The 27910-nt window shown below is 35.6% G+C and overlaps 1 protein-coding gene across 8 annotated transcripts in view; it reads left to right on the top strand.

Moving 5' to 3' along the window:
- The window catches only part of cntn5 (contactin 5), a 444657-nt gene that overhangs the window by 308377 nt on the left and 108370 nt on the right, over positions 1 to 27910 (top strand). For all 8 annotated transcript variants that reach the window (XM_087291634.1, XM_087291631.1, XM_087291630.1 and 5 more), the window contains 2 exon segments: positions 3050 to 3152; positions 14744 to 14925. In XM_087291634.1, the coding sequence (XP_087147760.1) occupies positions 3050 to 3152; positions 14744 to 14925 (285 nt within the window).

Genomic DNA, 27910 nt, shown 5'->3' with positions numbered 1-27910 from the left:
CTTTACACATGAAAAAGATATAATATATTAAGAATATATATAGGATATAATAAGGATATATATAGGATATAAATATAAATGATAAAAATATTACAAAACATATTAATTTCTAGCCTACATGAATTTAAAAACCACTGCCTTCATACTTTCTTCATCTCGGGAGGCTTTTTCAGTTCATTCAATTTGCTTTTGTATAATGTTATTATTATTAGCAGTATTATTTATTATATCCATATTTATATTTGTTTTATTAAAAACAAGCTTAGATTTTTCCACCTGTCAGGTTTTAGACCATATGGGGCATAGCAGGTGTATTTGGAAATAACTCAGTATTTTGACCAAACTTTGTTATTGTTAATCATTTATTCGTTTGCTGGAAATGAGAACTGAATTTAGAAATAGTTTTGAAACAAATCTTTGCGCTTAACAAACGAAATTAATTATTTATAGGCTAATTGATGTCTTTGCAGTAAGGTTTCCCTATCCACGAGAGAAAAAGCGAAAGTGAACTTACTTTACGTCATGTTAATAGCAATGCGCTTATGGCGCGACACAGCTGGCTCTTAAAGGTAATGGAATATGAGACTCTGATTGGTTTATTCTCAAAACACACCTATAACTCTTTAAGAAAATAAACTCAACCCTTTTAGACTATGCGCCATGGCGCACAGCGGATTTTTCCGTCCTTAAGTTAGCAAAAATGCGTTTTGACACGCCCTGAAAGCGTTTGCGCTCTGCGTTTTGCGCTCTGCGCATGGACCGTCAAAATAGAGCCCATTAAGAGCATAGACTACCTGACAAAAGTCTTGTCATCGATCTCAGTTGTAAGAGCAACACGTAATAACTTGACTTCTAGTTGATCATTTTGAAAAGTAGCTGAAGGTAGGTTTTTCAGATTAATTATCTGTTTTACTGCATCCCAATCATCACAAATACTGCAGAAGACCCTTTTTGAACCTGCATCAACTCAAGATTCTCACAGAAATCAGTCAAGTTTGGTGAAGGAAAAATCATAATTTGGGGTTAAATTCAGTATGAGGGCGTGCAAGAGATCAGCAGAGGGAATGACAACACCAACAGCCTGAGGAATGAAGACATCTGTGCTGCCCATTACATTACAAACCACACAATATTAATTATTTTTCTACCGCTCCATGACTTTATATTCTATACTGTACATTATTTCTGTTAAGTGACAAGACTTTTGTTTAAGCAAAGTCAGACCTTACTGTCCTCATGAGATAATAAAAAATCAAGGCATGATCATATTAGAGGCCTTTGCCTTTCATATAAGCCACTTCTGATACCAAATTATCAACTAGAAGTTATTATTTGTTGTTCCTAACATTTGGATAGGCGACAAGATTTCTGTTAGTGTAAATTCCAGCATGCACATAAAAATATGATTGTTTTTTTGTTTTCAGATCATATAATGACAAAAATATATGCAATGAGACCGCATTAACGGACATTCAACAATATTTATTGGTCATTTTAAAATCCCTTAACCAAAGTCTGTCATCAGAGTATTGCTATTCAGTATTATTATATCCTTGATTTGTTTAAAATTGGCATTTCATGCCTCCAAAAGTCACTGTGTTCATTGAATTTTGTCTTCGAAAGCACAAGTATTTTATTATATAAAATAAAGGGCTCACAGCTATTCTCCTATACTGTAAAAAAAAATGCTGGGTTCCAAACAATCGATTTGTCAAATAATTTTTCAAACAATTAAGTTATTCACCCAAAAAAAAAAAAAATCAATTTTAAGATTTTTTTTTTTCAGCACAATTTAAATAAGTTTAAGTGTGTTTTTTGAGTCTACCGCAGCAATTTCTATTTTTCTTGTTGATATTTGACACCAGTTTATCAGGAATACATGATTTAGTTCTCTTTGACTTATTGGATAGAAACGGTGCTTTATTCAGAAATGTTTTATGTGATATTCCAGTTTTGCAAGTCGTATTTGCCTCTTTGAATTACATTTAGAATTAGAGCAAAAATCTCCAAGATCGGGGCTCTCCAGAACTGAAATTGTCTATACCTTCCCCACTTATGTTTGAAGGCCTATCCAACCTTTCCACCTACCCCTGAAACTGAAAGAGATTTGAAGGCATAGTTCACCCCAAAACTAAAATGTTCTAATCGATTACTTACACTAAAGTGGTTCTAAATTTCTTCTGTTGATCTCATGACAAGCTATTCTATAGAAAACTAGAAAGACACAGCTATTGACATACATAGTAGAAAATAACTGCTGGTTTCTGACTTTTCTTTAAAATATCTTCTTTTTGAGAAAGAATTAGAGAAGTGGATACAACAGAAATAAACTCAAACACGTTTCGAATAAGTGGAGTGTGAGTAGATGATGGCAGAATTGCAATTTTTGGGTGAACTATTGCTTAAACACCTCAGATGAATACACGACGCCCATTTCAAATCCATTGTGTTGGTGTATAGAGTCAGAAATGTTAGAATTGTGTCAATGTCCAAATATTTATGGACCTAACTGTATATGCTATTTTTAAAAAATATTTCATTATTTTAAAGATTATGTCTTAAGCACCTGATTTTTCCTTTCTGCTGCTGATGTGCTTTAATTTTCTCTGTCTCACTTGCAGCAAGTTCAGGCGAGGGAGTGTTTAATAAGCAACCCTGGCAGAAGAAATACATTAAGATTTCAAATAAAATATTTTAATATTAAAATGGAATCATAAGTATGATCCAATCCAAGTAGCGAATGCCCTTAAATAATGTACTTTTTAGTTGTTTGTAAGCTTCAGTGTTTATCGAATTTGAAATAAGATTTTAATTTTAACCGAGATGAGAAATATCGTTACAGCAACACTTGTGACTGCTTTGGGAAATAACACTCGTCGTAGATGTCACAAGACCCACAGCAAGTCAAGATTTTACACATAAAAAACGAATGTAAGGGGGGTGAAAAGGTTAAAACCAATTAAATGTTTAAGAGAAATGTTGTGTAGGCTTTACATGTGTAAAATTATGTAGTGATTTACATTTGTGTCTTTTTTCCTTGATTTTTTAGGAGTAATGGGGGAGTACGAGCCTAAAATCGAAGCACATTTTCCCCAGACGGTACTGGCAGCCAAAGGCGTCACCGTGAGGCTGGAGTGCTTTGCCCTTGGGAAGTAAGTCTACTGGCACAACCCCTCCTCCTCCACCCACCCAAAACTGACACTGTGCCACCTGAAGGTGCCTTTCTGTCACACAAAAGCAGAACATTTAGCGCCGGCCCCCGAAACACCCCTTTTGCTGTTCAAATCATTAATAATCATAATCACGACCAATTTAACCAGTCAAACCACTTTCTTTTCAGAGTAGCGAGCCGATTGCGTCCTCCAGAGATGAGCTGGCACCAGGAGGATAGCTATTTTTACTCCTAACTGTTAAATGAGCTCTCTACAAGTATTGAACTCTGCGCCATAACTGATATAGTGGCAATTTTGCTGTGATTGGTGTAGAAACAGCGCCGAGATTTGTCCCCCGGGAGCGGTATATTCTGGTAATAGTCGTACAGGGCAGCAGAAGGTGAGGGCCAGGGGTTGCGAGATTGGAGAGTCTGTACGTGCCATTGTTTGGAGGATGCTTTTAATATCTGTTCTGTTCACATATGGTCAAGGATAGCACAGCGAGAAATGAAAGTGGCCAGTGCAGACCCTGAGCCGCGAGGCAGAAAAGCACTCTGACATTCAGTCAGCGCTGCACAACTGCCTTTAAATGATGGACAGACGAGGGTTTTTTTGTACTATACATGCTTTAGATGTATCTTGCTGTGCCCTCTGCTTGCTTCTGTATATAAAGAGATCATGTGGAAAGCACACTTTCCTTGAGCAGAAATATCTGGTGTAACTTTTGTTTATAGTTAAAAGCAAATTTCCAAGGGCTATGGAGCAGGGAGCTAACCTGCTAAACCTTATCTTGCTCTTTTAATATTATTATTTCATTGTGTAGGATTGTGAAAATATAGCAGGTTTTTTAAACATTGTCTTTGTGAACATGAAAACGAAAAAGTTGTTGATTTACAAATATTGTTAACACATAATTTAGCCTATCCAATGACATTACACAAATCATATTTAAATATATCTTGACTTCTAGTTGATCATTTGGTATCAGAAGTGGCTTATATGAAAGGTAAAGGCATCTAGATTACGTTTATTTTGCCAAAATAAAATATGATCATGCCTTGATTTTTAATTATTTAATTAGGACAGTAAGGTCTGACTTTGCTTAGACAGAAATCTTGTCACTTAACAGAAATAATGTGCAGTATAGTATGTGAGCTTGGAGGACTGCATTCATGCACCTCTGCAATGAATAATGTATTAATAAAGTCATCTGGAATGACAGAGAAAGCACTCTTGCAGGACTCGCAGGGTTCATCAAGATTGTTTTGGATTCATCTTCAATGCCTTCTCTTCATCTTACCTCAGACATGCTCAATGATGTTCATCTCTGGTGATTGGGCTGGCCAGTATATACCATTTCTGGATGTCCGTTTCAGTGAATAAAGGTCAAATATTTAGATTTTGAATATATTAATCAGATTTATTAAACATATATATTTATTAAAATAATATTTTAGAAATAGAAAGATAACACATTTTAGATTGGTGTGTAATATTGCAAAAAAAAAAAAAAAAATTATATATATATATATATATATATATATATATATATATATATATATATATATATATATATATATATATATATATATATATATATATATATATATATATATATATAATGTTAATAATGATATATATATATATATATATATATATATATATATATATATATATATATATATATATATATTGTTTCTCTTGATTCTTCTTCTATTTCTTCTCTAACATTTAAATATGTTCTACTAATTTACTGACTGTTATTACAACTTTTACTGACTAATTTAATGTATACTGTAAAACATCCTATAGAAAGTATGAATTAAAAAGAGAGATTTGTGAGGGGTTTACTTATATATGCTGAGGACTGTATATACAGTGACGCAGTGGCACAGTACGTAGTGCTGTCACCTCACAGCAAGAAGGTCGCTGGTTCAAGCCTCGCCTGGGTCAGCTGGCCCAAAAATGTGTTGATAAATAATAATAATAATTATTATTATTATTATTATTATTATTATTATTATAATTATTATTATTATTATTAAATTGTCATGGCATAAGATAATAAATAATTTAAGCCATTTTTTTGTATGAATACTATTTGTTTCTATTTACCTCATATAAATCATACTTAAATTAAATATGCACATATGTACGTGTATATGTATAGTATATAATATAGTATGTACAGTAATATGTAACATATAATCAATTATATAAATTAAAACTTTCATATTAAATGTACTTGCAGAGTTTGAGGATTTATTTTGACAGCCTTATTAGAAAAGCATAGCATCTACAGAGAAAATGTGTGCTTGATAACCACATAAAGTACTTTATTATTAATTATTTTTATTTCAATTCCTTGCTTTAATTACATTCATCGGTGTCATCTTACATCCCCTTCACGATCCTCAGTTTGTGGTTTAAAGAAAGTGATATGCCGTTTTGCATAAAGGAAATGCATTTCTGCATTTTAAATACATAATCCGGTGTCATCGTGCTGTAATTCTATTTGCGTTTGCTATCTGCAATGAATAATTCAAACGCAAACCCTATCAAGCACAAATACCTTCGAAGCCAAACTGCTCTAAGAGCCCAGTAATTGTTTACAATGCCTTCAAGGACCCCTTTGTGAGGAAATGCCGTTTACAATTAATTATCCACATTAGAATAATAAGTCATTACTTAAACCCAGACATTAATCTAGGTGTTCTTGCTGCTTCAACTTTACAGATTGTTCAGTGAATGAAGAAATAACTGAGATTTCACCAGTGGCTTTTCCCTTCATTCGCAGCTCATTTAGGGCTGATAGCAAATCCTCTGGTGAACTTTTGGCTTCGTCCCACTTATCCACAAATAAATGATTTATCATTGCGTGTTATTATGAAATGTCATTCTTTATAATGAACAAAACTGAACAAAGAATCACATGCAGTGTCACGCTGTCAATCACTGTGTATGACAAGCTAGCACCGGGAGACTAGTTCTTGGAGTTTTCCACCACATTTTAGTTCCATATCTGACAAATGTCTTGAAATATCTGTCTCTGGACCACCAAAACGAAGTCTTACGTTGCACTGGTATATTTTTGGCAATAGCTCCAAATACATAGTATGGGTCAATATTATAAATGTATCTGTTTTGCCAAAAAGCATTAGAGACCGAGTTCTATGAAGTTTGTAAATTTCCTACTGTAGGTATATTTATTTATTTATTATGATTTTTTATTTATTTATTTATTTATTTATTTATTTATTTATTTATTTATTTATTTATTTATTTATTTATTTATTTATTTATTTATTATATTATTCATTTACAATATTACTGTTTTTGATACTGATATATTTAATATATTATACTGTTATAAATGTATCCCATGTGAGCATAAGAGATGTGCTGTGTTTTAAAAAACATAAAATAGGCATAACAACTCATGCATTTATTGTTATTTAGGATATGATCATAAACAATTACTACTGTTTTTTTTTTTTTTTTTGGTTTTTAGTGTTTAGAAGCCACTCCCTCCATAAAAAATAAAAAAAAATAAAATAGATAATAAATAAATAAACAAACACATACATAAATACATCAATAATTTTAAAAATAAATAGTTTAATCAAGCAATCAATGAATCAAACAATGGCATTTATTTGCAAGTGCAATATTTTAAGACCAAATAATGGGAAATATCAAGTGCTTAATGTGTGTGTGTATGTATACATATATGTACAGTTGAAGTCAGAATTATTAGCCCCCCTAAATTATCAGCCACCCTGTTTATTTTCCCCATTTTCTATTTAACTAGATGTTTTTTTAAGATGTTTTTTTTTTCAGCACATTTCTGAACCTAATAGTTTTAAAAACTTATATCTAATAACTTATTTCTTTTATCTTTGCTATGATTACAGTAAATAATGTTTTACTAGATATTTTCAAGACACTTCTATACAGCTTAAAGTGACATTTACAGTAAAAGCTTAACAAAGTTATTCACGGTAACTATAGGGGTTAGGGTAATTAGGCAAGATATTGTATAACGATGATTTGTTCTGCAGACTATCAGGGGAAAAAAAGAGCTTAAAAGGGCCAATAATTGTGTCCTTAAATAGCTTTTAAAAAATTAAAAACTACTTTTATTCTAGCCAAAGTAAAACAAATAAGTTTTTTTTTTTTTTTTCCAGAAGAAAAAATATTATCAGATATACTGTGAAAATTTCCTTGCTCTGTTAAACATAATTTGGGAAGTATTTAAAAAAGAAAATCAAAATCAAAAGGGGGTTTATAATTCTGACTTCAACTGTATATACACAGACACAGTTGAAGGCCGAATTATTAGCCCCCGTTTGATTTATTTTTTTATTTATATATATGTTTGAGAATTTAATGAGGATGTAATGTGACTGACAATTTAAAAAGTTGTCAAAAATAGTCTAATTTTCGAAGAATGTGAAATATTTTAAAAATATAAAGCAATTACTCCATTAGTGCAGATCATAAACTTTTGAGATAACATATTATAGAAAAATATATAGAAAAAATTAAAATGCTAAATTTCTAAACATGTTTGGTGACTAAAATATTATTTTAATAAATATATATGTTTAATAAATCTGATTAATATATTCAAAATCTAAATATTTGACCCTTATACACTGAAACTGATATCCAGAAATGGTATATACTGGCCAGCCCTGTCACCACACATGAACATTATTGAGCATGTCTGAGGTAAGATGAAAGAGAAGGCATTGAAGATGAATCCAAATCTTGTTGAACCCTGCGAGTCCTGCAAGAGTGTTTTCTTTGTATATATATATATATATATATATATATATATATATATATATATATATATATATATATATATATATATATATATATATATATATATACATATAAACAACATTAAACAACATTTAGTAATCCAGTTTTAAAATTAATTCTAGAACCTTGATCTCTGCCATCAATTTTTGATCATAAGCTTTAAAAGTGTACAGTTTAACAGAGTCTTTTATTGTGCCATAATGTAGTTTGAATCCATATAACTGCAAAGAAAATGTTCTGACAGCTCGCCATACCTCATTTACGACTGATAGCAAATCCTGTGCTGAACTTTAGGCCTCGTTCCACTTACCAACAAATAAATGATTTATCAGTTCACATTATTATGAAATGTCATTCTCTATAATGAACTAAACTGAGCGAAGAAGTACTTTCAGTGTCACGCTGTCACTCAGTGTGTATGACAAGCTAGCGGTGGGGTCGGCTGAGGGCTTGGCATTGTGTGCAGGGAAATGCTGAGGGTTTATTGTCAGTGGCGCAGGCGGTCGGCCTGAAATGTCTGCAGGGATGCTTTTCAGAGGCGGCATTGTACCGTACACTTTCAAAGGCAAACTGCCAGCTTATAATGGTGAATGGGTCTGGTGCCCGAAAATGTTACCGGGGTGACAAGAGGGACCGCTTTCATGCACGCTGACATTTTGTTGAAGGTGTAACCTTTCTGGATGCTTCTCACACCATTTAAAGAAGAATGGTTGGGTGTTTTGGTATGAATTGTTGTATTCAGATGATTTGCGCTTGAATATTTCATTTACTTTTATTTATAAGAACTTATTAAGTTGTAAGATTTATTAAGGTTTAGAGGGGGAAATAATAAATGTATTTAACATTTTAACTTCTTAGCCTGCGCCAGGATGTGGATGCACTAGGGAGTTGTTTTTGCACATGTCAGTGTTTATGAATAGATTTAATCAAAATGAACAAGAGTAATCTTGACAAACTATACATCAGTCTAAAGCTACAACTCTCAAGCAGCGAATGTAGCTATTTGTTTTTTTAATGGGAAGCTTATAAAGAATGTATTTGCTAAATTTGTGTAAGTTAAACAGAAAATGCTTATTTGATATGGAGTGAAAAATCATCGTAATAACTAGACACATACTCACACATTCATTCTTGTACATCACAGTTTATTTTGAGTCCCCAGAAAAAAAGAAAAAAAAAACATCCCATTAAACACATTTAGGCCTAATCCTATTTCTGTTTCCGTACCTCTTCCCTGTCACTTTGACCCTTAAAACAGAGTGTGAACGGGAATGGTTTCAAAATTTACCCCTAAGAAATGGGACAGCACTACAACACCTGCACATGTCATTATCTGTCATCATGATCTCTTGCTTCATATGAGATCAAACGATTGCGACTGCTGTATTTATTCCAGTTGCATTATTTCAGCTCCGCCTGTTCAGCGACACGAGCAAAGCTTTTTTGGTTGAGTGCGTAAAGTGTCCATCCTACCACACTTCATATTATCGGTTGAACGAGTGCATCATCCGGGTAATTCAAGTGCACTTATTATTTTTAGAGTTTGCACTGTAAATGCACTACATACACTATTTATACTACAAAATGGCGTAGAATAGTGCATAAGTATGAGATTTAGGACGCATTTCTTGATTAGTTGGATCAGCTGTGTTTGATTAGGGTTGGAGCAAAACTGTGCTGAGCTGCGGTCCCCCAGGAATTGAGTTTGAGACCCATGATTTACATTCTTACAAACCCAAGTTAACTAGTTAAACTAATTAACCCAGTTAAATCTTTTAACTAAACTTTAAACTACTTGTATCTTCTAAAACAGCTAGTAAAACATTATATACCACCATCATGACAAACACTAATGAAATTAGTTGTTATGAATTAGACTAAGATTGCCATGTCATTTCCTAGCAGGCACAGGACATTGAAATGTCATCAGATTGACATTGTAGCCCAATGTTGTGAGACGTTGCATTTTGTTTGGAAATAAAATTGAGTTGACGCCAGAACCCACTGCATCATCCATTCTATTGGCCCAACGACTAAATCCAATGAATGGTCGAAGGTTAAATGCATTCAATTCAATTCAATTCAGCTTTATTTGTATAGCGCTTTTACAATGTAGATTGTGTCAAAGCAGCTTCACATAAATGGTCATAGTAACTGTAACAGTGTGGTTCAGGTTTTAGTGTTTACGTTCAGTTCAGTTCAGTTTAGCTCAGTTCAGTGTGATTTAATCATTACTGAGAGTTCAAACACTGAAGAGCAAATTCATCGATGCGTAGCTCTACCAATCCTGAACCATGCGAGGCAGTGGCGACAGGGGAGAGGGAAAAAAAACTTCACCTGATGGGAGTGAAGAAAAAAAATCTTGAGAGAACCAGACTCAGTTGGGCATGACCATTTTAATTTCTCCGCTGGCCAAAAGTCTTGTGCAGAGCTTCATTCGCCGTGGTTGAGGCTGGAAGATGGCCTTAGCGAAGACTCGTCTGTCCCTGGAGCGTCGCTGGAATCAGACTCATGTTCTCCACTCCCCACGACATTCGAAAAGCCTTTTCTATTGCTAATTCTGCTATTTATCAGAATTTATTTACTTATTTATTTCCAGATCCGAATGTAATCTGACTCCAATTTTAAGTGATCATTAAATTTAGACTGTGTTTCTAAATAACAACATATCACATTCATCACCAGTTAATACATTTAGGGATTTGATTATTTCAGATACACTATACTTTCAGTTATTCTTTCATTGGGGACCATGCGTGGCCAATTTCACATGCCTTCACCCAGGGGTGTTGCAACCAGGGGGATGGGGGTAGAGGTCTGCGGGACCCGACCAGATTTCTATGGCACGGGAATAAATTTCCAAATAAAGCGCAGGAGCGGTCAGTAACTGGTTTAATTTTGGACGAGAGCAGGCTGTCTAGCAATATCGCTGCCGACTCCCAATTGAGCGAGCACGCGTATGTATGTGTGTGAATGAGATGTGAATGAGTGTGATGCTGTGTTAAGCTTGTTTGTTGCTGTGTGTGTGAGTGTGTGCGTGTGCGCGAATGAGAGTGAGAGCTTTGTCTGTGTTTGTGCTTGGTGCTTATGTGTGTGTGTGTGTGCGTGTGCATGCGTGCGTGTGTGTTTATACAGACAGCTTGTTATAGGCTGTCTGGACTCTGTATACTGTATAGCTGGGTGGTTTTTGGTTTTGTTCTCCCCTCCTCCCCGCTCTTTCGGTTAGAAAATAATTGTATGGTCATAATAATTGTATGAACATAAAGTTTTGAATATCATTCAGCTGTACCCCCACTTTTAAAATGTCTGCTACGCCCCTGCCTTCCCTATTTGGGCTCTCCAGCTTGATTCTTAGTCAGAAGTTTGCATGCGACTGGTAAGTCGGCCGCCTACTGCTTGTTCTGCGACAGAAAAGGTAGTCTACCTAGTCTTTTACCATGCAACTTGCCAGATCAAAAGTGGTCAGAAAGTTTAAGGTCTACAGATAAGTGCTATCTGCTTCTTTATTTGGTATCCTCTAGATTGATCTACACTGACCGTAAAACACCAAAAGTCTTTTACTTTAATTAATTATTATAACTTAGTTAAACTGATTACAGCATGTTTAGAAATGTGTTGAGCAGGACATATTTGCAAAAGTTAAATAAAATTTTACAGGAGAGCTAATCATTTTGTCTATAGCTGCATGCCATTGGTTACCAATTTTCCACATTCTTCAAAATACCTTTTTTTGTGTTCAACAGAAGAAAACAAACTTAAAACCTAAAGTCTGGAAGCGTTTGATTTGTGTTAAACATATTCAACTCTCTTTTATGCAGTCCAAAATACAAATCGACTCACGTTGGTTTGAGTCCAAGCTGGACCAGTTGGCAATTCTGTTTGCAGTTTGCATGTTCTCCCCGTGTTTGCGTTGGTTTCCCCCACAGTCCAAATAAATGTGGCCAGAGACATGCGTTATAGGTGAATCGAATAAACTAAATTGTTACTATTGTATGAGTGTGCATGTGAATGAGTGTGTATGGGTGTTTCCCAGTGCTGGATTGCGGCTGGAAGGGCATCCGCTGCATAAAACATATGCTGGAATAGTTGGTGGTTCATTCCACTGTGGCGTCCTCTGAAATAGAGACTAAGCTGGAGGAAAATGAATGAATGAACATCTGAAATAAAGAAATTACGTTAAAGTCACGCTTGTAATCAAGTCAACCTTGAATTCCTAATGTAAACTGTAGGAGACCTCAGCAAGTTTTCTCATAGACCCGTTGTGATTTAAACTGACAGGTCAAAAACTTCATCCTGTGTGGATAAATGTCCTTGTTCAATGTAAGCGGATGTAGAGGGGTAGAAGGACTTAGAAATGCTATGTCTTTATCAGACGGGGGGTGCGGATGATTGATGGTGGCGCTGGGGTTTTCCTCGGCGTCACATTTCCATCGTTGGAAGGCTGTGAAATGGAGCTGTCACCGTGTAGCAGCGCTGATCGTGTCTGATAGAGCGGGTTATCTACACGCGGGCGGCGCACCTAGGAGGTCATATCGCATGCCCGCTGCTGCCGCAAATAGGGATGGATGGCAGTGTACAAATACTGCTTATCTGCACAGCTATCAAGACGTTTATTGTGTTTCCCAGTACACAGCCACTTACAGACTGCTGCCGTATCAGATTGTCCTGTTCGTACTTTCAAAGAGACCACGGGTATCAGCTTTACAAATTAGCACAGATACACGTTTCGAGCGGAGATAAAGGAATTGCTTTTTTGAAAGTGGTTTTCGTAACATGAAGTATGGCCGTTTTTTTAGACTGAGAGCATTCTCAGATAGATTATAATGCAACAATTGGGTTGTGTGAGGTTGATAAAAGGTGTTTTTTTGTGTGAAATGCATAATTCAGAGATTCAGTTTCACTTATTTATGTGTAAAAAAGTTACATATAACTTTGTGTGTATATATATATATATATATATATATATATATATATATATATATATATATATATATATATATATATATATATATATATATTTGATTCTATTCTAGCAATCAGAATAAATCATGTTGTGTTTCAGACATTGCCAACACGCACTGCAGACATTACAGCCAGTGATGCCTATTACAGACACTGCCATGAAGTGATGCCCACTCCTAAGCTAAAATAACTAATTCAATGAATCAATTTCAGTTTTTCTACTTTCATCTACGGTGGCCGAGAGAGCTTAACACTCTGCAATTTAAGTACATGCAATTGCAAAAACACCAGCAAATTGGTCACAGCACAAACAATTGAAGAAACGCTCAGCAAATTGGTCACAACACAAACAACTGAAGAAACATGCAGCTAATGGTCACAAAACAAACAACTGAAGAAACGCGCAGCTATTGGTCACAACACAAACAACTGAAGAAACGTGCAGCTATTGGTCACAACACAAACAACTGAAGAAACGCGCAGCTATTGGTCACAACACAAACAACTGAAGAAACGCGCAGCTATGGGTCACAACACAAACAACTGAAGAAACGCGCAGCTATTGGTCACAACACAAACAACTGAAGAAATGCGCAGCTATTGGTCACAACACAAACAACTGAAGAAACGCGCAGCTATTGGTCACAAAACAAACAACTGAAGAAACGCGCAGCTATTGGTCACAACACAAACAACTGAAGAAACGCGCAGCTATTGGTCACAACACAAACAACTGAAGAAACGTGCAGCTATTGGTAACAACACAAACAACTGAAAAAAATGCGCAGCTATTGGTAAAAACACAAACAACTGAAGAAACGCGCAGCTATTGGTCACAACACAAACAACTGAAGAAACGCATCGCTATTGGTCACAACACAAACAACTGAAGAAACGCGCAGCTATTGGTCACAACACAAAAAACTGAATAAACGCATCGCTATTGGTCACAACACAAACAACTGAAGAAACGCGCAGCTATTGGTCACAACACAAAAAACTCAAGAAACACGCAGCAAATTGGTCACAACACTTGCAAATATGCACGTAACACAACGGAAATGTTTAAAGGACAAACCCAAAAACAGGGCCTAAAAACATGACGGACCCCGCTGAGATATGGATGTTTTTTTTATTTATTTATTTTATTTTTTATTTATTTGATATTTGATATTGTTTAATCAGGATGTTAAAATAAACAAAAAACAACTAATCTTTCAAAGACCACCAATCACTTCACTGAGCAACAGTCATGGCATAATAATACATACATATATAATAATAGAGAAGACTCCAGATCCAGCTCTGTCTTTACATTACTGTGATGGTTGGGTTTAGGGTTGGTGTAGAAGGGGTAGACATTAACAAAATACAATTAATGGGAAATTTTATAAATTAAATAAATAATTTTCGTTAACTTCTGGCCGCAGCCATATGTGATCTATAGCTGATTAACCTAGTGGATGAATGATAACAGCCTTCTGCGGCTACTGGCCCATGTCTTTCAGCTGATAACCACTAATAATGCCCATTCCATTGATAGATAACGTTCAAATCGGCTGAAAACTGGAAACTGTTCATTAAGAAATATGTTTTACATGTGTCAAATTGGATTGTTCCAAAGTCTAAAAAGTTGGTTGAGATTCTCAAAAACAAAATCTTGCTAGTCTCGAGTGCCTTGAGTCTATACCTTTTTATTAAATATTTAAGATGGTATAAAAGAAAGCATTTAGATGTTTTCATTTAAATATTTATGTTTTGTATTTATTATTATTTATATATTTACTTTTTGTCCTCAGTCCTGTCCCCACAATCACCTGGAGGAAGATGAGTGGAAACATTCCCAAAAAAGCCCGTCTTCGCAAATCACAGGCTGTTCTCGAGATCCCCAACATCCAGCTGGAGGATTCTGGGAGTTACGAGTGTAAAGCTGAGAACACCAGAGGAGGCACCGCTTTCAGAGGACACCTGCAGGTCTACAGTGAGTACAGAAAAACACGTCCCGCTGATCATTAAAAAGGACAGTTCTACATGCTTTATGCTTTCAATATATATATGCGATAAGAACGAAAATGAGCAGGATGAATCACTTTGTGGTGCTCCTCATTTGTAAGTAAGTGATAAAGGCATCTACTAAATGAATAAATGTAAATGAGCAAGTGGAGAACTGATAATGGTGAAAGCCAATTCAGGTTTGTCCTACGGACATGAATGATGCTTCAAATCACGTGGGTTGTTTGGAAGAGATATGCTATTGCTTTCCTTTTGTGATTGCACTAATGATATTTGCCTGCTGGATGAATATAACTACATGTATTCATGTGAAGGAGAAACCTTCATTTGTCTTACAAAGCCTTTATAAAGCCCCAAAAAGCTTTATCTTTTAGTCAGGAACACATGTCATGACTATGAGCGAGGTGGCATTCATTATGTGTCTGTTATGTCCTTTTAAATCCAAAGGTGACATTGTTTGAGATGTGTTTATCATGACGACTTGACATTATCAAGAAAACATAACTTGTCATAAATCTGTCATAAACATGATTAAACATGATTCTGTCATGTGCCATAAATAATATAACAGTGTTGTTAATATTTTTCTTGACGTCTACTGAACTGTAAAAAGTGATTAGAAGACTTTAGCTAAAAAAAAAAAGAGTAATTAAGTAAACAAAATATGTGCACAATTATAAAAGTTAAGTCAAGTGGATTAACTCACTTTTATAAAATAAATTCATCGATTTTGTTTATGGTGTACTGTGGTTCAAGTTTAATTATGTAATTACAATGTCATCAAATATTAATAACACTGTTATAAAAGTATTTGACATAATATTGATAATTTAACTGATCAGTTTTAATGAAAAATTCATTGTGATCCACTGGAAAAAGCGCTGAGAAACGGTGTCCCCCAAACCCAATGAACATTTGTGGATGCTCAAACTATACCAAGATGCACAAATGAGATCATACAAGTTTATATAAGTTAGCCACTAATTAAAAATGAATTCATATAGATTGCGTTGGTGACTGCTTATAGCCTTTTAAACCATATAAACATAAATCTGCCAAACATGTGCAGATGTGCACACTTTCCATTTAGTCATTGTAATATATTCAATCAAACGTTTTTCCTAATGCTTGTTGCATCTTAACCATACTGAGATACGGTAATAGACTATTATAGATACTAGTTTATTTGATTTCACCAAGTAAGACATGTTCCTGCATCTATGCTGATCATGGAACAACATTCCAATGAGCCAATCAGATTTAGGGGTTAAGGTTACAGGGTTTGAGTTTAAAGCTTGTGCACACCGGTACGCTTTTCTCTCACATTTATTGTCAGTGTATTTCTAGATATTTTTCTTCATTCAAACTCAGGTGATTATCATCGGTGTTGAGCAGAGTAATTGTGGTAAAGAACTTGCAAGTTTGGAAAGAAAAATGGAAATGAAACTCACCATCAATTCCTGTTTGCTGATTTCCACTCCTACTGATTTACGTGCTGTTGCTTCTATCATAAAGCTCAATTTGAAAACGTAGCCCTATATACATTTCTGGAGATCACAAATTATGTAGCCTTAGGTTCATACTGTATGGCTGCATTTTGTCTTTAAAACGAACACTGCAGGACGGTATGATGAGCTTCCATTTCGCACTTACCAGCTGACTGTGTGGATGGCTTTTCTGCTGTTACCAGTTTGTCCTGTGGATCGCTGCAAACGTCGGTGGACTTATGATGTGGAGCAAAGTTGACCGCTACAACAGCGTTCTAGTCTAGTAAAAAACGAAAGCCAAAAAAAAAAAAAAAAAAAGTAAATAACAGGGCGAGAATGTGGTAAAATCTAAAAAACGTGGGAAAAATCAGGCTGCCGTGTGGGCTTTTATTTTTCTTGCTTTTGAAAACACTGTCGGTTAAGTTTAGGGAAGTAGATTGGTGGGTCAATATGTGCTTTTTTGGGTTTAGGGATGGAGGACGTTGGGTTAATCAGTCAGTCAGTCAGTCGACAGCAGCGTCTTGTAGATTTACATGAGAGGAGCAGGTGCAAATGGCACTCACGAGAGAAATTTGAGATCTCAAAATGCATACACAGCGGACTCTGGTGGATTCACATCTAAAAAAAAAAACTTACTTCCTGGGACGTATTTGGCACTCTACAGAAATATTTATAAGGGTACGTTTTTTCAGATTGAGCCTGGTCAGATTGAGATTGACATATTGAGATTGATATGTGTTTAAAATGATGCTTTTACACCTGAAATTGTATAAATTAGTGTGCATAATGACATTGGTGTCCTATGTTTACTCACAAGGCATTAGACGTCAACAAAAAGCTCAAGCAAAAAGTGTTCTGTCAAGATTTCAGAGAGGTGAAAAAGGAGCGACGACCCAATTGCAGGGTAAAGGGTTATTCATTTCTAATAAAATAAAATAAAAAGGCAAAACAAACAACTCCGAGGGGGAAAACATTAGTAAAACAAAGAAACAATCAAAACATACTAGACTGGGTAGGCTGGCAGGGATCAGGACTGGAGGACAGAACAAGGCAGGAAATGACAACAAACTGGCACAGGACTGCAGACATGAGGAGAATATAAGCAGAAATAATTAACACACAAACAGGTGAACACAAGGAACCAATAATGGGTTAACAAGGAGGGTGAGACTAGACAATAGACGGAAGAGCACATGAATAGAAAACACAACAAGCCATGTGCTCACATAAAACGGCACAAGAACACTAAAGCACAAGACTGAACCATGCGGCCACAATGTAAACACAGAGCCATGTGCTTAGACGACACAAACATATACAGATGCAAGACACAAGCACACGATAGATTAAAACGCCTTACTGTGCGCTCACACAAATGCAACACACATGTTTCATCTCAGCGCCAACCGAAACCAAAACCAACCAGATTGAGACGCTGAGAATGAAACAGCGCGATGGTCAGCACGCATCAAGCGGGAGTGCGCATGGTCTGAGCGCTCACGATGGCACCCATACAGAGAAACAATGACAGAACGGAGACACAATGACAGAACAGAGACACAATGACATACAGGACAATACAGAGCTAGTGTCTGAACTCTGCCAATGAAACAAGAATTTACAATACCAGAGTGGCAGAACCCTGACACGTCATGGGGTGAACGAGCCTTTACAGTTAGAGTTATGTGGTTCTACGTCATTGTTATCCAACTATTAATTGCCCCTATTCTTGGGGTTTTATTTAGAGTTAGGGTTAGAGGTATGGATTAGGTATGCGTTACATTTTCATAAAGGAATTATAACATAGTTGTTAATCCAAGATCACATTCTACTTGCCAAAATCGCACCCATAATGGTTGGCTTTGTTTTAACAATCATTTACAGCAACACTTAAGTTGCTCTTGGAACTACTCATACCACCATAATACCTCAAGTTTTACAAGATCTGCTCCTATTGTCATCGAAAAATGTAAAAAGTTTTACAAGAGTTATTCTTATTCATACTTTGAAGTAATGTATCGCAGTAATGTGGGAACAGGATCCATTGGGTCCATTCCTGATTAGGTTCCTTCATAAATTATTCCACAGGGCACCATCTCTCTCTTCCTTTGGCATAATTCTTCCAGCCCTTTATGACAGAAGGTATAAATTTAAGCAAAGTTGGCCAGCTTACATTTCTGTCAAAGTTTTATGAGGACAAAATGGCACTGTCCTAAGAAGACTTTGGTCCAATTAAATTTTAGAGGCTATTTTATCGTTATTCCTGCTTGTGTAGCTGAAAATGCTGTATTTTTGACCCACATATTTCCCCTGACCCACTGTAGCTTTGATAGGGGCCTCATACAAGCGTCCGGGGCCTCCATTCATCTTTCCCAGACTCCTCTCTCTTTATCCGTTCGATAGCGTTCGTGACTTAGATGAAGTGCGTTATGTCATAAAAGTAAGTGTATCAGCGGGCCACAAGATGAATGCAGTGTCCTGGTGATTTTATGAAAACCTGGATTTAAGAGGTTTATGACTGTCACTGGGATTTATGATTCATCACAGGGTCTGGATGAACAAAGCTTGACAAAACAACAGCTGTTTGTCTTATCCGTCACAACAATGTCCAAATATACTTTTATTGTGTTCTCTCCATCGTCGGTAGTTCAGTACCTGTATGAGATGAACTGTGCTGCCACTCTCCATGAATCTTAAAGGAAATGAAGACCTGATCACACTAAGAAAATAAAAAGCATAAAGTGAAATGGATCAAATCAAATTAACCTTATGACTCTATTGAACTTATATCATGTTAAACTGTCTTTTAAAAAAGTGTGCATAGCATAACAATTAAGTTAGAACATGATTAACCTGGTTTAATAATAGTTACAATGAACTAAAAACATAAGCTGTCATGACTAATTGATCATATATATTTTTTACAATGTATAGAAAAGCCAAAAAATAATGGTAACATACTTTTGGAACAATTTAATAGCTAAAACCCTCAAAAAAAAAAAAAAATATTAAGGCCTAACAAATAAGATTTATGTAATCTGATTGCATATAAAAGGTGCAATAATTTGGATTCCTTCGGCATAATTGAACTAATATACTTTGTAATTGATATTTGTTAGTCAAACATAATTGAAACCAATAAGAACAAGATTTCTGCAATGATATTTGGTGGCTGTTCTATATTGAAAAAAAAAAAACTTTCATTGTGATTTTTTGTATTTTTGTGATATACAGTTAAAGACTGAATTATTAGCCGCCCTGAAGTTTTATCACCCCTGTTTGTTTGTTTTTTTTTCCCCCAATTTCTTTTTAATGGAGTGAAGCTTTTTTGAATAAATATTTAATCATAATAGTTTTAGTAACTCATCTCTAATAACTGATTTATTTTATCTTTGCCATGATGACAGTAAATAAGATTTTACTAGATATTTTTCAAGACACTTCTATGCAGCTTAAAGTGACATTTAAATGCTAAACTAGATTAATTAGGTCAACTAGGCAGGTTAGGGTAATTACGCAATTTATTGTATAATGATGGTTGGTTGTGTAGACCAGTGGTCCCCGACCTTTTTTATCACCGTGGACTGGTCAACGTTTGTCAATTTTACAACCGACCAGTGTGGGCCGGGGGGGTCTTCACATGAACATAGCTGCTGCGCTCGTGCATCCAGGTTAATCATAAACAACTCAGTGGGCATGCGCTAGTTGCGGTCTGATTATGTTTCAATCAAGGTTTATATGCATCAAATACATAACATCTGTGCCAAATATTTCAACTAATGAACATGTTAACAATAATACAACCATATAGTCGAATTTAAATGTATGCATTGGCATGTTACAGCCCTAATGAGTATGATTATGTGAAACTCCATATAGATACATATTGCAATTATTTCGGGTACTTACTTATACACATAACGTTATATGCACAATCCTTAAATGCTCTGCTGATTTGGACTCTATAATACCCGTTTTATAACTTGAAACTATCAACAACCACCACTGAGCTATATTCTAGCGATCGTTCCTCCCGCTCCGTGGTGGATTTTGGCATTGTCCATTTCACGTGAGATGACGGGGGTGAGTGGAAGAAACCAAGTCGCAGGGGGAATATTTTCGACATAATTTATGATTTCTTATGTGGCCCGGTACCAATTGTTCCACGGACCGGTACCGGTCCGCGGCCTGGTGGTTGTGGACCACTGCTGTGGAGTATCAAAAAAAAAAAAATTTAAAGGGGCTAATAATTTTAGCCTTATAATGGTTCATTCAAAATTTAAAACTGCTTTTGTTCTAGACAAAATAACACAAATCTAAGGACTTTCTTCAGAAGAAAAATTATTATCAGACATACTGTGAAAATTTCCTTGCTCTTTTAAACTTCATTTGGGAAATATTTAAAAAAGAAAGAAAATCAAAGGGGGGCTAATAATTCTGACTTCAACTGTATATTGCGATATGAATATAATTACAACATATGAGTAACTGTTTGGGAAGTATTCCAAAATTGTATATAAAAACTTTATTAAAAATGTAGGTGCAGATTAAAATGATGTAAACTGTGCGTCATGGTTTTTGGTGGAATATTACAATATTGAAGTAAAAAAATGAATTATCAAATCTAAAATAACACTGCAGGGTCTTTATTTGATAAATAATAATCCGATCACACTTTATTTTGATGGTCCGTTTGTTGAATTTAAGTTACATTGCATCTACATGCTAACTAATTCTCATTAGATTATGAGTAGACTGTTAGGTTGGGGTTAGGGTTGCGCTAAGGGTTAGTGTAGGTTGACATGTACTTGCAAACTTTCTTCTGGTCAGTTAAAAGTCTGTTGAAGGAGCAGTATCAACTGATATTAAGCAGACAGTCTGCTAATACTCAAATGGACCATCAAAATAAAGTCTTACCAATAATCTTTGTTATAGTGGCAAAATTTTGAATTTCTTGTTCCAAATGGTTTAAATTTGTTTTAAATTTTATAATCACAGGCCACATCCGAGTAAAAAAATAAAACTAAAAATCACACTAATAGATTATGGTTAAAATTTACAATGACTCAATAAATCATATGCATGATTGGCTGGGTAGGTTCAAAACAAGCATAGGGCATCATTCATGAGTTTCTTTGAAATATGTTTGGGCGACACTGATGCTCAATGTTTAGCACTGTCGCCTCACAGCAAAAGGGTTGTTGGTTTGAGTCTCAGTTGGCATTTCTGTGTGGAGTTTGCATGTTCTCCTCATGGGTTTCCTCTAGGTGCTCTGGTTTCCACCACAGTCTAAAGACATGTGGTATATGTGAATCGAATAAACTAAATTGGTCATAGTGTATGTGTGTGAATGAGTGTGTATGGATGTTTCCCAGTACTAGGTTGCAGCTGGAAGGGCATCCACTGTGTAAAACATATGCTGGATAAATTGGAGGTTCATTCCGCTGTGGCGACCCCTGATGCATAAACGGACTAAACTGAAGGAAAACGGTTTTAATTTCTAGAAAAAAAACCTTTTAAGGTCAACAATATTAGCCCTACTGACCAAACCATCATTTTAAAAATGACTTGCCTAATTAGCCTAACTTGCCTAGTTAACCTAGCCTTTAAGTTGCACTTTAGACTGAATACTAATATCTTAAAAAATCTATTGAAATATTATGTATTGTCACCATGGCAAATATATAATAGATTGGTTAGTAGACATTAAAGCTATTATGTTTAGGCATGTATTAAAAAAGCTAAATACTATTTCTGTTAAACAGAAATAGGAAAAAAAAAAAAAAATATATATATATATATATATATATATATATATATATATATATATATATATATATATATATATATATATATATACAGGGGGCTAATAATTCTGACTTTAACTGTATACCACTAATATAAAAAGTACATTTTGATTTCATTGCTTCTATAACTGACAAGATATCTTGTTAACGGCAGGCAAAGAGTTAAATTTCAACCAATGCATTAGAAGTTCTGAACATTCAATCTTGGCTTTTAAAACACAGCATGCCCAAATGTTAGTCTGTCAACTGTCAAACTCCACAATGAGGCACACAACTATGTTCTTACCTGGGAACTGTATTCCAGACACATGTCTACTCTTACAATTTGCATGCGCCCAATCCAGTCTGCATGCTCCTCCCTCTTTCTCCGACAGATGTGATTGAAGGCTTGCCTTCAGCTAGGTTCTCTCTCAGTGAGGGTTAGCCGTCTGTCGGAGCTTGTGTGAATTATAAGTCACGTGCAGCAGCTGCAAATCGACAAACGTGTCATGGGTGAGCAATGAGTCAAAAGCCGCCAGTGGGCAGGGATGTGCATCCTCTTCGAGGCTGTGGCTTGGCATTATTGTCCCTACTATAGGTCTGGAGTGAGGAATGGTGGATTGAATGAATGGAGGCAGTAAGTTTTCTAACCCTCTTCAAGAGCAGTAATTTAAAGCTAGCATGAAATCAAAATTTGCTCTTCTTATTTTTATATGTACAGTTGAAGTCAGAATTATTAGCCCCATCCATATTTTCCCAAATTTCTGTTTCACGGAAAGAATTTTTTTTTTTTTTTACGCATTTCCAAACATAATAGTTTTAATTAAAGCTGCAAGCAACGATAAAAAGGCTGGGGCTTTCTCTCGGACTTGGAAAGGGCATTGACTTCCTCTTCCATGGCAAAACACTGAAGTTTGTCAGTCAGCCAAAGACACGCCCTTCACCGAAAACTCTAGATCAGGGGTCACCAATCACGTTCCTGGAGGTCCAGTGCTCTAGAGGATTTAGCTCCAAGTTGCCTTAACACACCTGCCTGGGTGTTTCAAGTATACCTAAGACCTTGATTAGCTTGTTCAGGCGTGTTTGATTAGGGTTGGAGCTAAAATCTGCAGGACACCGGATCTCCAGGAACAAGTTTGGTGATCCCTGCTCTAGATCTTCACAATTTAACATCACAAAGGCCTTTGGATTAAACTAATGGGACATGGATTTGATCTGATAAAATTTCTAGGAGTTTGTTACTGTGTAAAACATGTCATTTCCTGTTGCCAACCATTAAGATGGTTTATTTATGTTTACTTAAGTACAAATATGTTTATTTGAAATGGCCGATTTATCTTTATCAACTCCACATGTATGTTTATTTTCAAAGTGTAGGATTTTATGTGTTCCCCATTTTGTACATGGGCTACCAGCAGCTGTGAGATTTCAGTGTTATTTTATTTTTATTTTTTTACAATACACTAGGAGCTACTGTACTTTTCTTGGCTTTTAGGTAAAACATAATGAGTATTGCAATAAATCGTTTTTATTTTTTTTCTCCTTAACCTCTCCTTTAAAAAAAAAAAAACACGTGTCAAGCAATAAGAACCAAACCAAATACCATGTTAAAAAACCGAGGTATGTATTGAAACGTGGGCTAACTGTATTGTTGCATCCCTAATACATACATACATACATACATACATACATACATACATACATAAAGTTGAGTTATAAGCCCCCCTGAATTATTCGCCCCCCTGTTTAATTTTTTCCCCAATTTCTGTTTAACAGAGAGCAGATTTTTTCAACACATTTCTAAACATAATAGTTTTAATAACTCATTTCTAATAACTGATTTATTTTATCTTTGCCATGATGACAGTAAATAATATTTGACTAGATATTTTTCAAGACACTTCTATACAGCTTAAATTGACATTTAAAGGCTTAACTAGGTTAATTAGATTATGTAGACAGGTTAGGGTAATTAGGCAAGTTATTGTATAACGATGGTTTGTTCTGTTGACTATCAAAAAATATATATTGCTTGAAGGGGCTTATCATTTTGTCACTAAAATGGTTTTTAAAAAAATAAAAACTGTTTTCATTCTAGTCAAAATAAAACAAATAAGACTTTCTCCGGAAGAAAAAATATTATCAGACATACTGTGGAAATTTCCTTGCTCTCTTAAATATCATTTAGGAAATATTTAAGAAAAGGGGAAAAAAAAATCAATGGAGGGCTAATAATTCTTCAAAATTCAAAATTGTAATACCTGCTATAATTTTGCTTCAATTGGACGTATGTCACAATAGGGAAAGAATGACAATCTTAACTTCTGTTTCATTGCAATTTTAAGTTGTATTTGTCTTTGTTAAAGCTTTCCTGCACATTTCCATTTCAAAACAGTTGCAAAGGTTGGGAATGCCACAAGCAGCAGAATACCCGACAAACTTTCAGACAGATTTACTAAACACCAAATTAGTGTGAGAGAACAGTCCCAAAGCCAGATGGGAGGTTAAAGTTTTGCGTGAGACTCTACTGACAATGAGAGAATTAAAGAACAAAGGTGCAGGCAGCTTCTTTTCATAATGTCTAATGCAGTGCAAATTAGATTGTGAACAAACTGAGGAGATGCTGAAAAGGTGTGTGTGTGTGATCTACTAACAACACTTGCGAAAAGCAGGCTATGCATTTAAGAATTAAATATGTTAGATAGGTGGCACGGTGACTCAGGGGTTAGCACTGTTAACTTACAGCAAGAAGGTTGCGACTGGACCAGTTGGCTTTTCTGTGTGGAGTTTGCATGTTCTCCTCATGTAAATTGGCTAGTGTATGAATGTATGTATGTGAATTAGTGTGTATAGGCGTTTCACAGTACTGAGTTGTGACTGAAAGGGAATCCGCTGAGTAAAACATATGTTGGAATAGTTGGCAGTTCATTCCACTGTGGCGATCTCTGAAATAAAGACTAGGCTCAAGGAAAATGAACAAATGAATGAATATGTCAGATAATAGTGCCGATACAAGTAATCTGACTTTTGCAAATCTTAGTAAGGGGTGTTAAGTGAATAATTTAAATATAAAAGTACATTATTATATAAAAAGCAAATATAATTAAATAAGCAATTATCACTAATTAACACTAATATTTCACTGTGGGACTTTCATGAATCATTTTTAATGCACTTAAAGAAGCTGTTGGTAAATCTGGCTACGTTCACACTGCAGTCAAATGTGGCCTGAATCATATATTTTTTTTTTTCCCACATGTGTCTCAGGTAATGACAGTGTGACCAGCACCAAACCGCATGGAATCTGATCTTTTCAGTTCAGATTTGTGCCACTTTCATATCTAGTCTTAAATCAGACACAGATCTGATGTTTTGCAATACGACCGCAGTGTGAACGGTTATGTCGGATTTCATGTGACTTTTTCATAATCTTTGAGCGACATCCATCATCATTCTGTGCTGCAAACATCATCTACTCCTCAGCAGCATAGTAGAATTGTCACATTTGGGAGATCGAAACAGGAACAAAAAACAGGGTGTAGGATCCAAGTGCAGATTTCAATGTGAAATAGTGCAGTGACAGTGACAAAATCCAAAAATCAAAGTGACATAGTAACAAACAAAACAAACAAACGAGGAACTCAAATTGTTTAAACTACAACTAGACTTTAGCAACTATGACAAGATACAAACTGGAATCAGAAACACATACCAACAAGGACGAACGACGAACTGACAAAACAGAGGATGAATGGCTGAATATATAGTCCAGGTAATTAACGGTAAACAGAGACAGCTGTGGTTGCAAATCAGTATATGAAAGACCGGGTGTGTGCGCGAAAGAATGTATGGATATGTAGTTCTTAAGCCACTGTAGTTCGCTGGGAGTTGCTGGCGAACTACAGTGGCATCTAGTGGACATACACAGTCATGACAAGAATAGCACGTAGGGCAATAACTTTACCACAGAAAGTTGGTTGTTCTTTTTAAAAAACATTTTGAAGGCAAACTGGTGCTTGTTAACCAAACTGGTTAACGATTGGGGCACGAGTTGAAGCTGAAGATGTCAGGGGTGTTGCAGATAGGAGATCCGTGTGCAAAGGATAGGCACTTTCATTTTGAGGAGGAACTGTCTCTCAGAGAGAAAAAAAGGGCAGTTGCTCGAGCACCCCAACCCCCTTCTGCATGTGCCTGTTTTTTATAACGAAGTAAAATTAAATAACCCAAATGGAGATAAACCAACTCTGCCCTCACAGTTCAGTCTGTGGCTGCTCATTAACCCTTGAAGAGCTCACTACACCAGTGTTCAGAAAGACGTGCACTGTGGTAGTCATGAATCATCAATGTTTAACGTTTTCTATCACAAGTGTTTTATTTTCGGTCTCAAATGCCGAAATACACATTAGTGGAAGCAGAACATCCTGCCTGATCTCACAAGAAAACATAAGTATTTTTCGTCTTGCCAGTTTAGTGGCTAATTCGTACGAATTCGTACGAGTTCAGACGCACAAAATTGTACGATTTTAAAAAGGAGGCATGGCACCTAACCCCACCCCTAAACCCAACCGTCATTGGGGGATGAGCAAATCGTACTAAATTGTACGAATTAGATCGTAGGAATTCAAACGAATTAGCTACTAAATCAAAAAGTTACGAATTGCCGTGAGATTGTGTTGTAACAACACTTTACAGTTCATGAAACAAACCACGGTTGTCTGTAAAAAGGGTAATAATCATAATAAGCATGATCTGACAACGCTTCATACAGTATACAGTATTGTGTGCATAATTAGACATTGTGTGCTGTCTGTAACAGTACTTTTGTGCATGCGGGTCAGTTTAAGACCATCGTCTGTTTACACGGCAAATATGATGTTGCTCACATTTATAACAACAATATGAACAGCTATGCAAAAAAATAAAAAATAAATCTGATTTGAGCACTAAGCCTCGCAGTGTGAACGAATCCAGACCCTATGTCTCTGCTTGCTTATGTTAATTAGGAATTTGTTAATGATTATTTCAGAAATAAACTATTCTTTTAGTTCTTGGTTGCCAGTTCTAGCTGGAATACTCAGAAAATATGACAACTTCCATTTGATAAAATTGCTTGTGTTACATATAGTAGGCAACCCCAATAGTGTTGTGTTCATTTTTCTTCAGCTTAGTCTCTATTTCAGGAGTCGCTACAGCGGAACATACCGCCAATTATTCTGGCATATGTTTTACGCAGTGGATACCCTTCCAGTTACAACCCAGTACTGGCAAACACTCATACACAGTCATGTTTCTGAGTGTGTGTGCTGTCAGCTAATGGAGATGGAGAACCGGGACAGGTGTGTGTGTGTGGTGCATGAATGGAGTTGTAGTTCATATGATGGCAAAACTGTAGTCCAAGTGAAACTGTTAGATCGCTGTTGATCAAGACAGTTACATTAATGTAGGCTCATAAGATATTGACATCTGTTTTTATATGCCCCAGTTAAAATTCCTGACTCTGATAATTACTAAAAGTAATAGTACTTCTTATTAAGGAATCAAATGATTTGTTGTACAGCATCCTTAGTTCTATTTATAACCTTCAATGTGTGTTGTCTCATAGCAGATGACTATTAGCATGTTAAAATGTGTAAAATGCTATTATTGAGCAATGAGTAAGTGATTCCAAACATTTGACTGG

The sequence above is a fragment of the Danio rerio genome, chromosome 18 (genome assembly GCF_052040795.2).
Source record: "Danio rerio strain M-AB ecotype USA chromosome 18, GRCz13ab, whole genome shotgun sequence".
In the NCBI taxonomy this organism is placed as follows: domain Eukaryota; kingdom Metazoa; phylum Chordata; class Actinopteri; order Cypriniformes; family Danionidae; genus Danio; species Danio rerio.
This window is presented reverse-complemented; position numbering and strand designations above follow the sequence as displayed.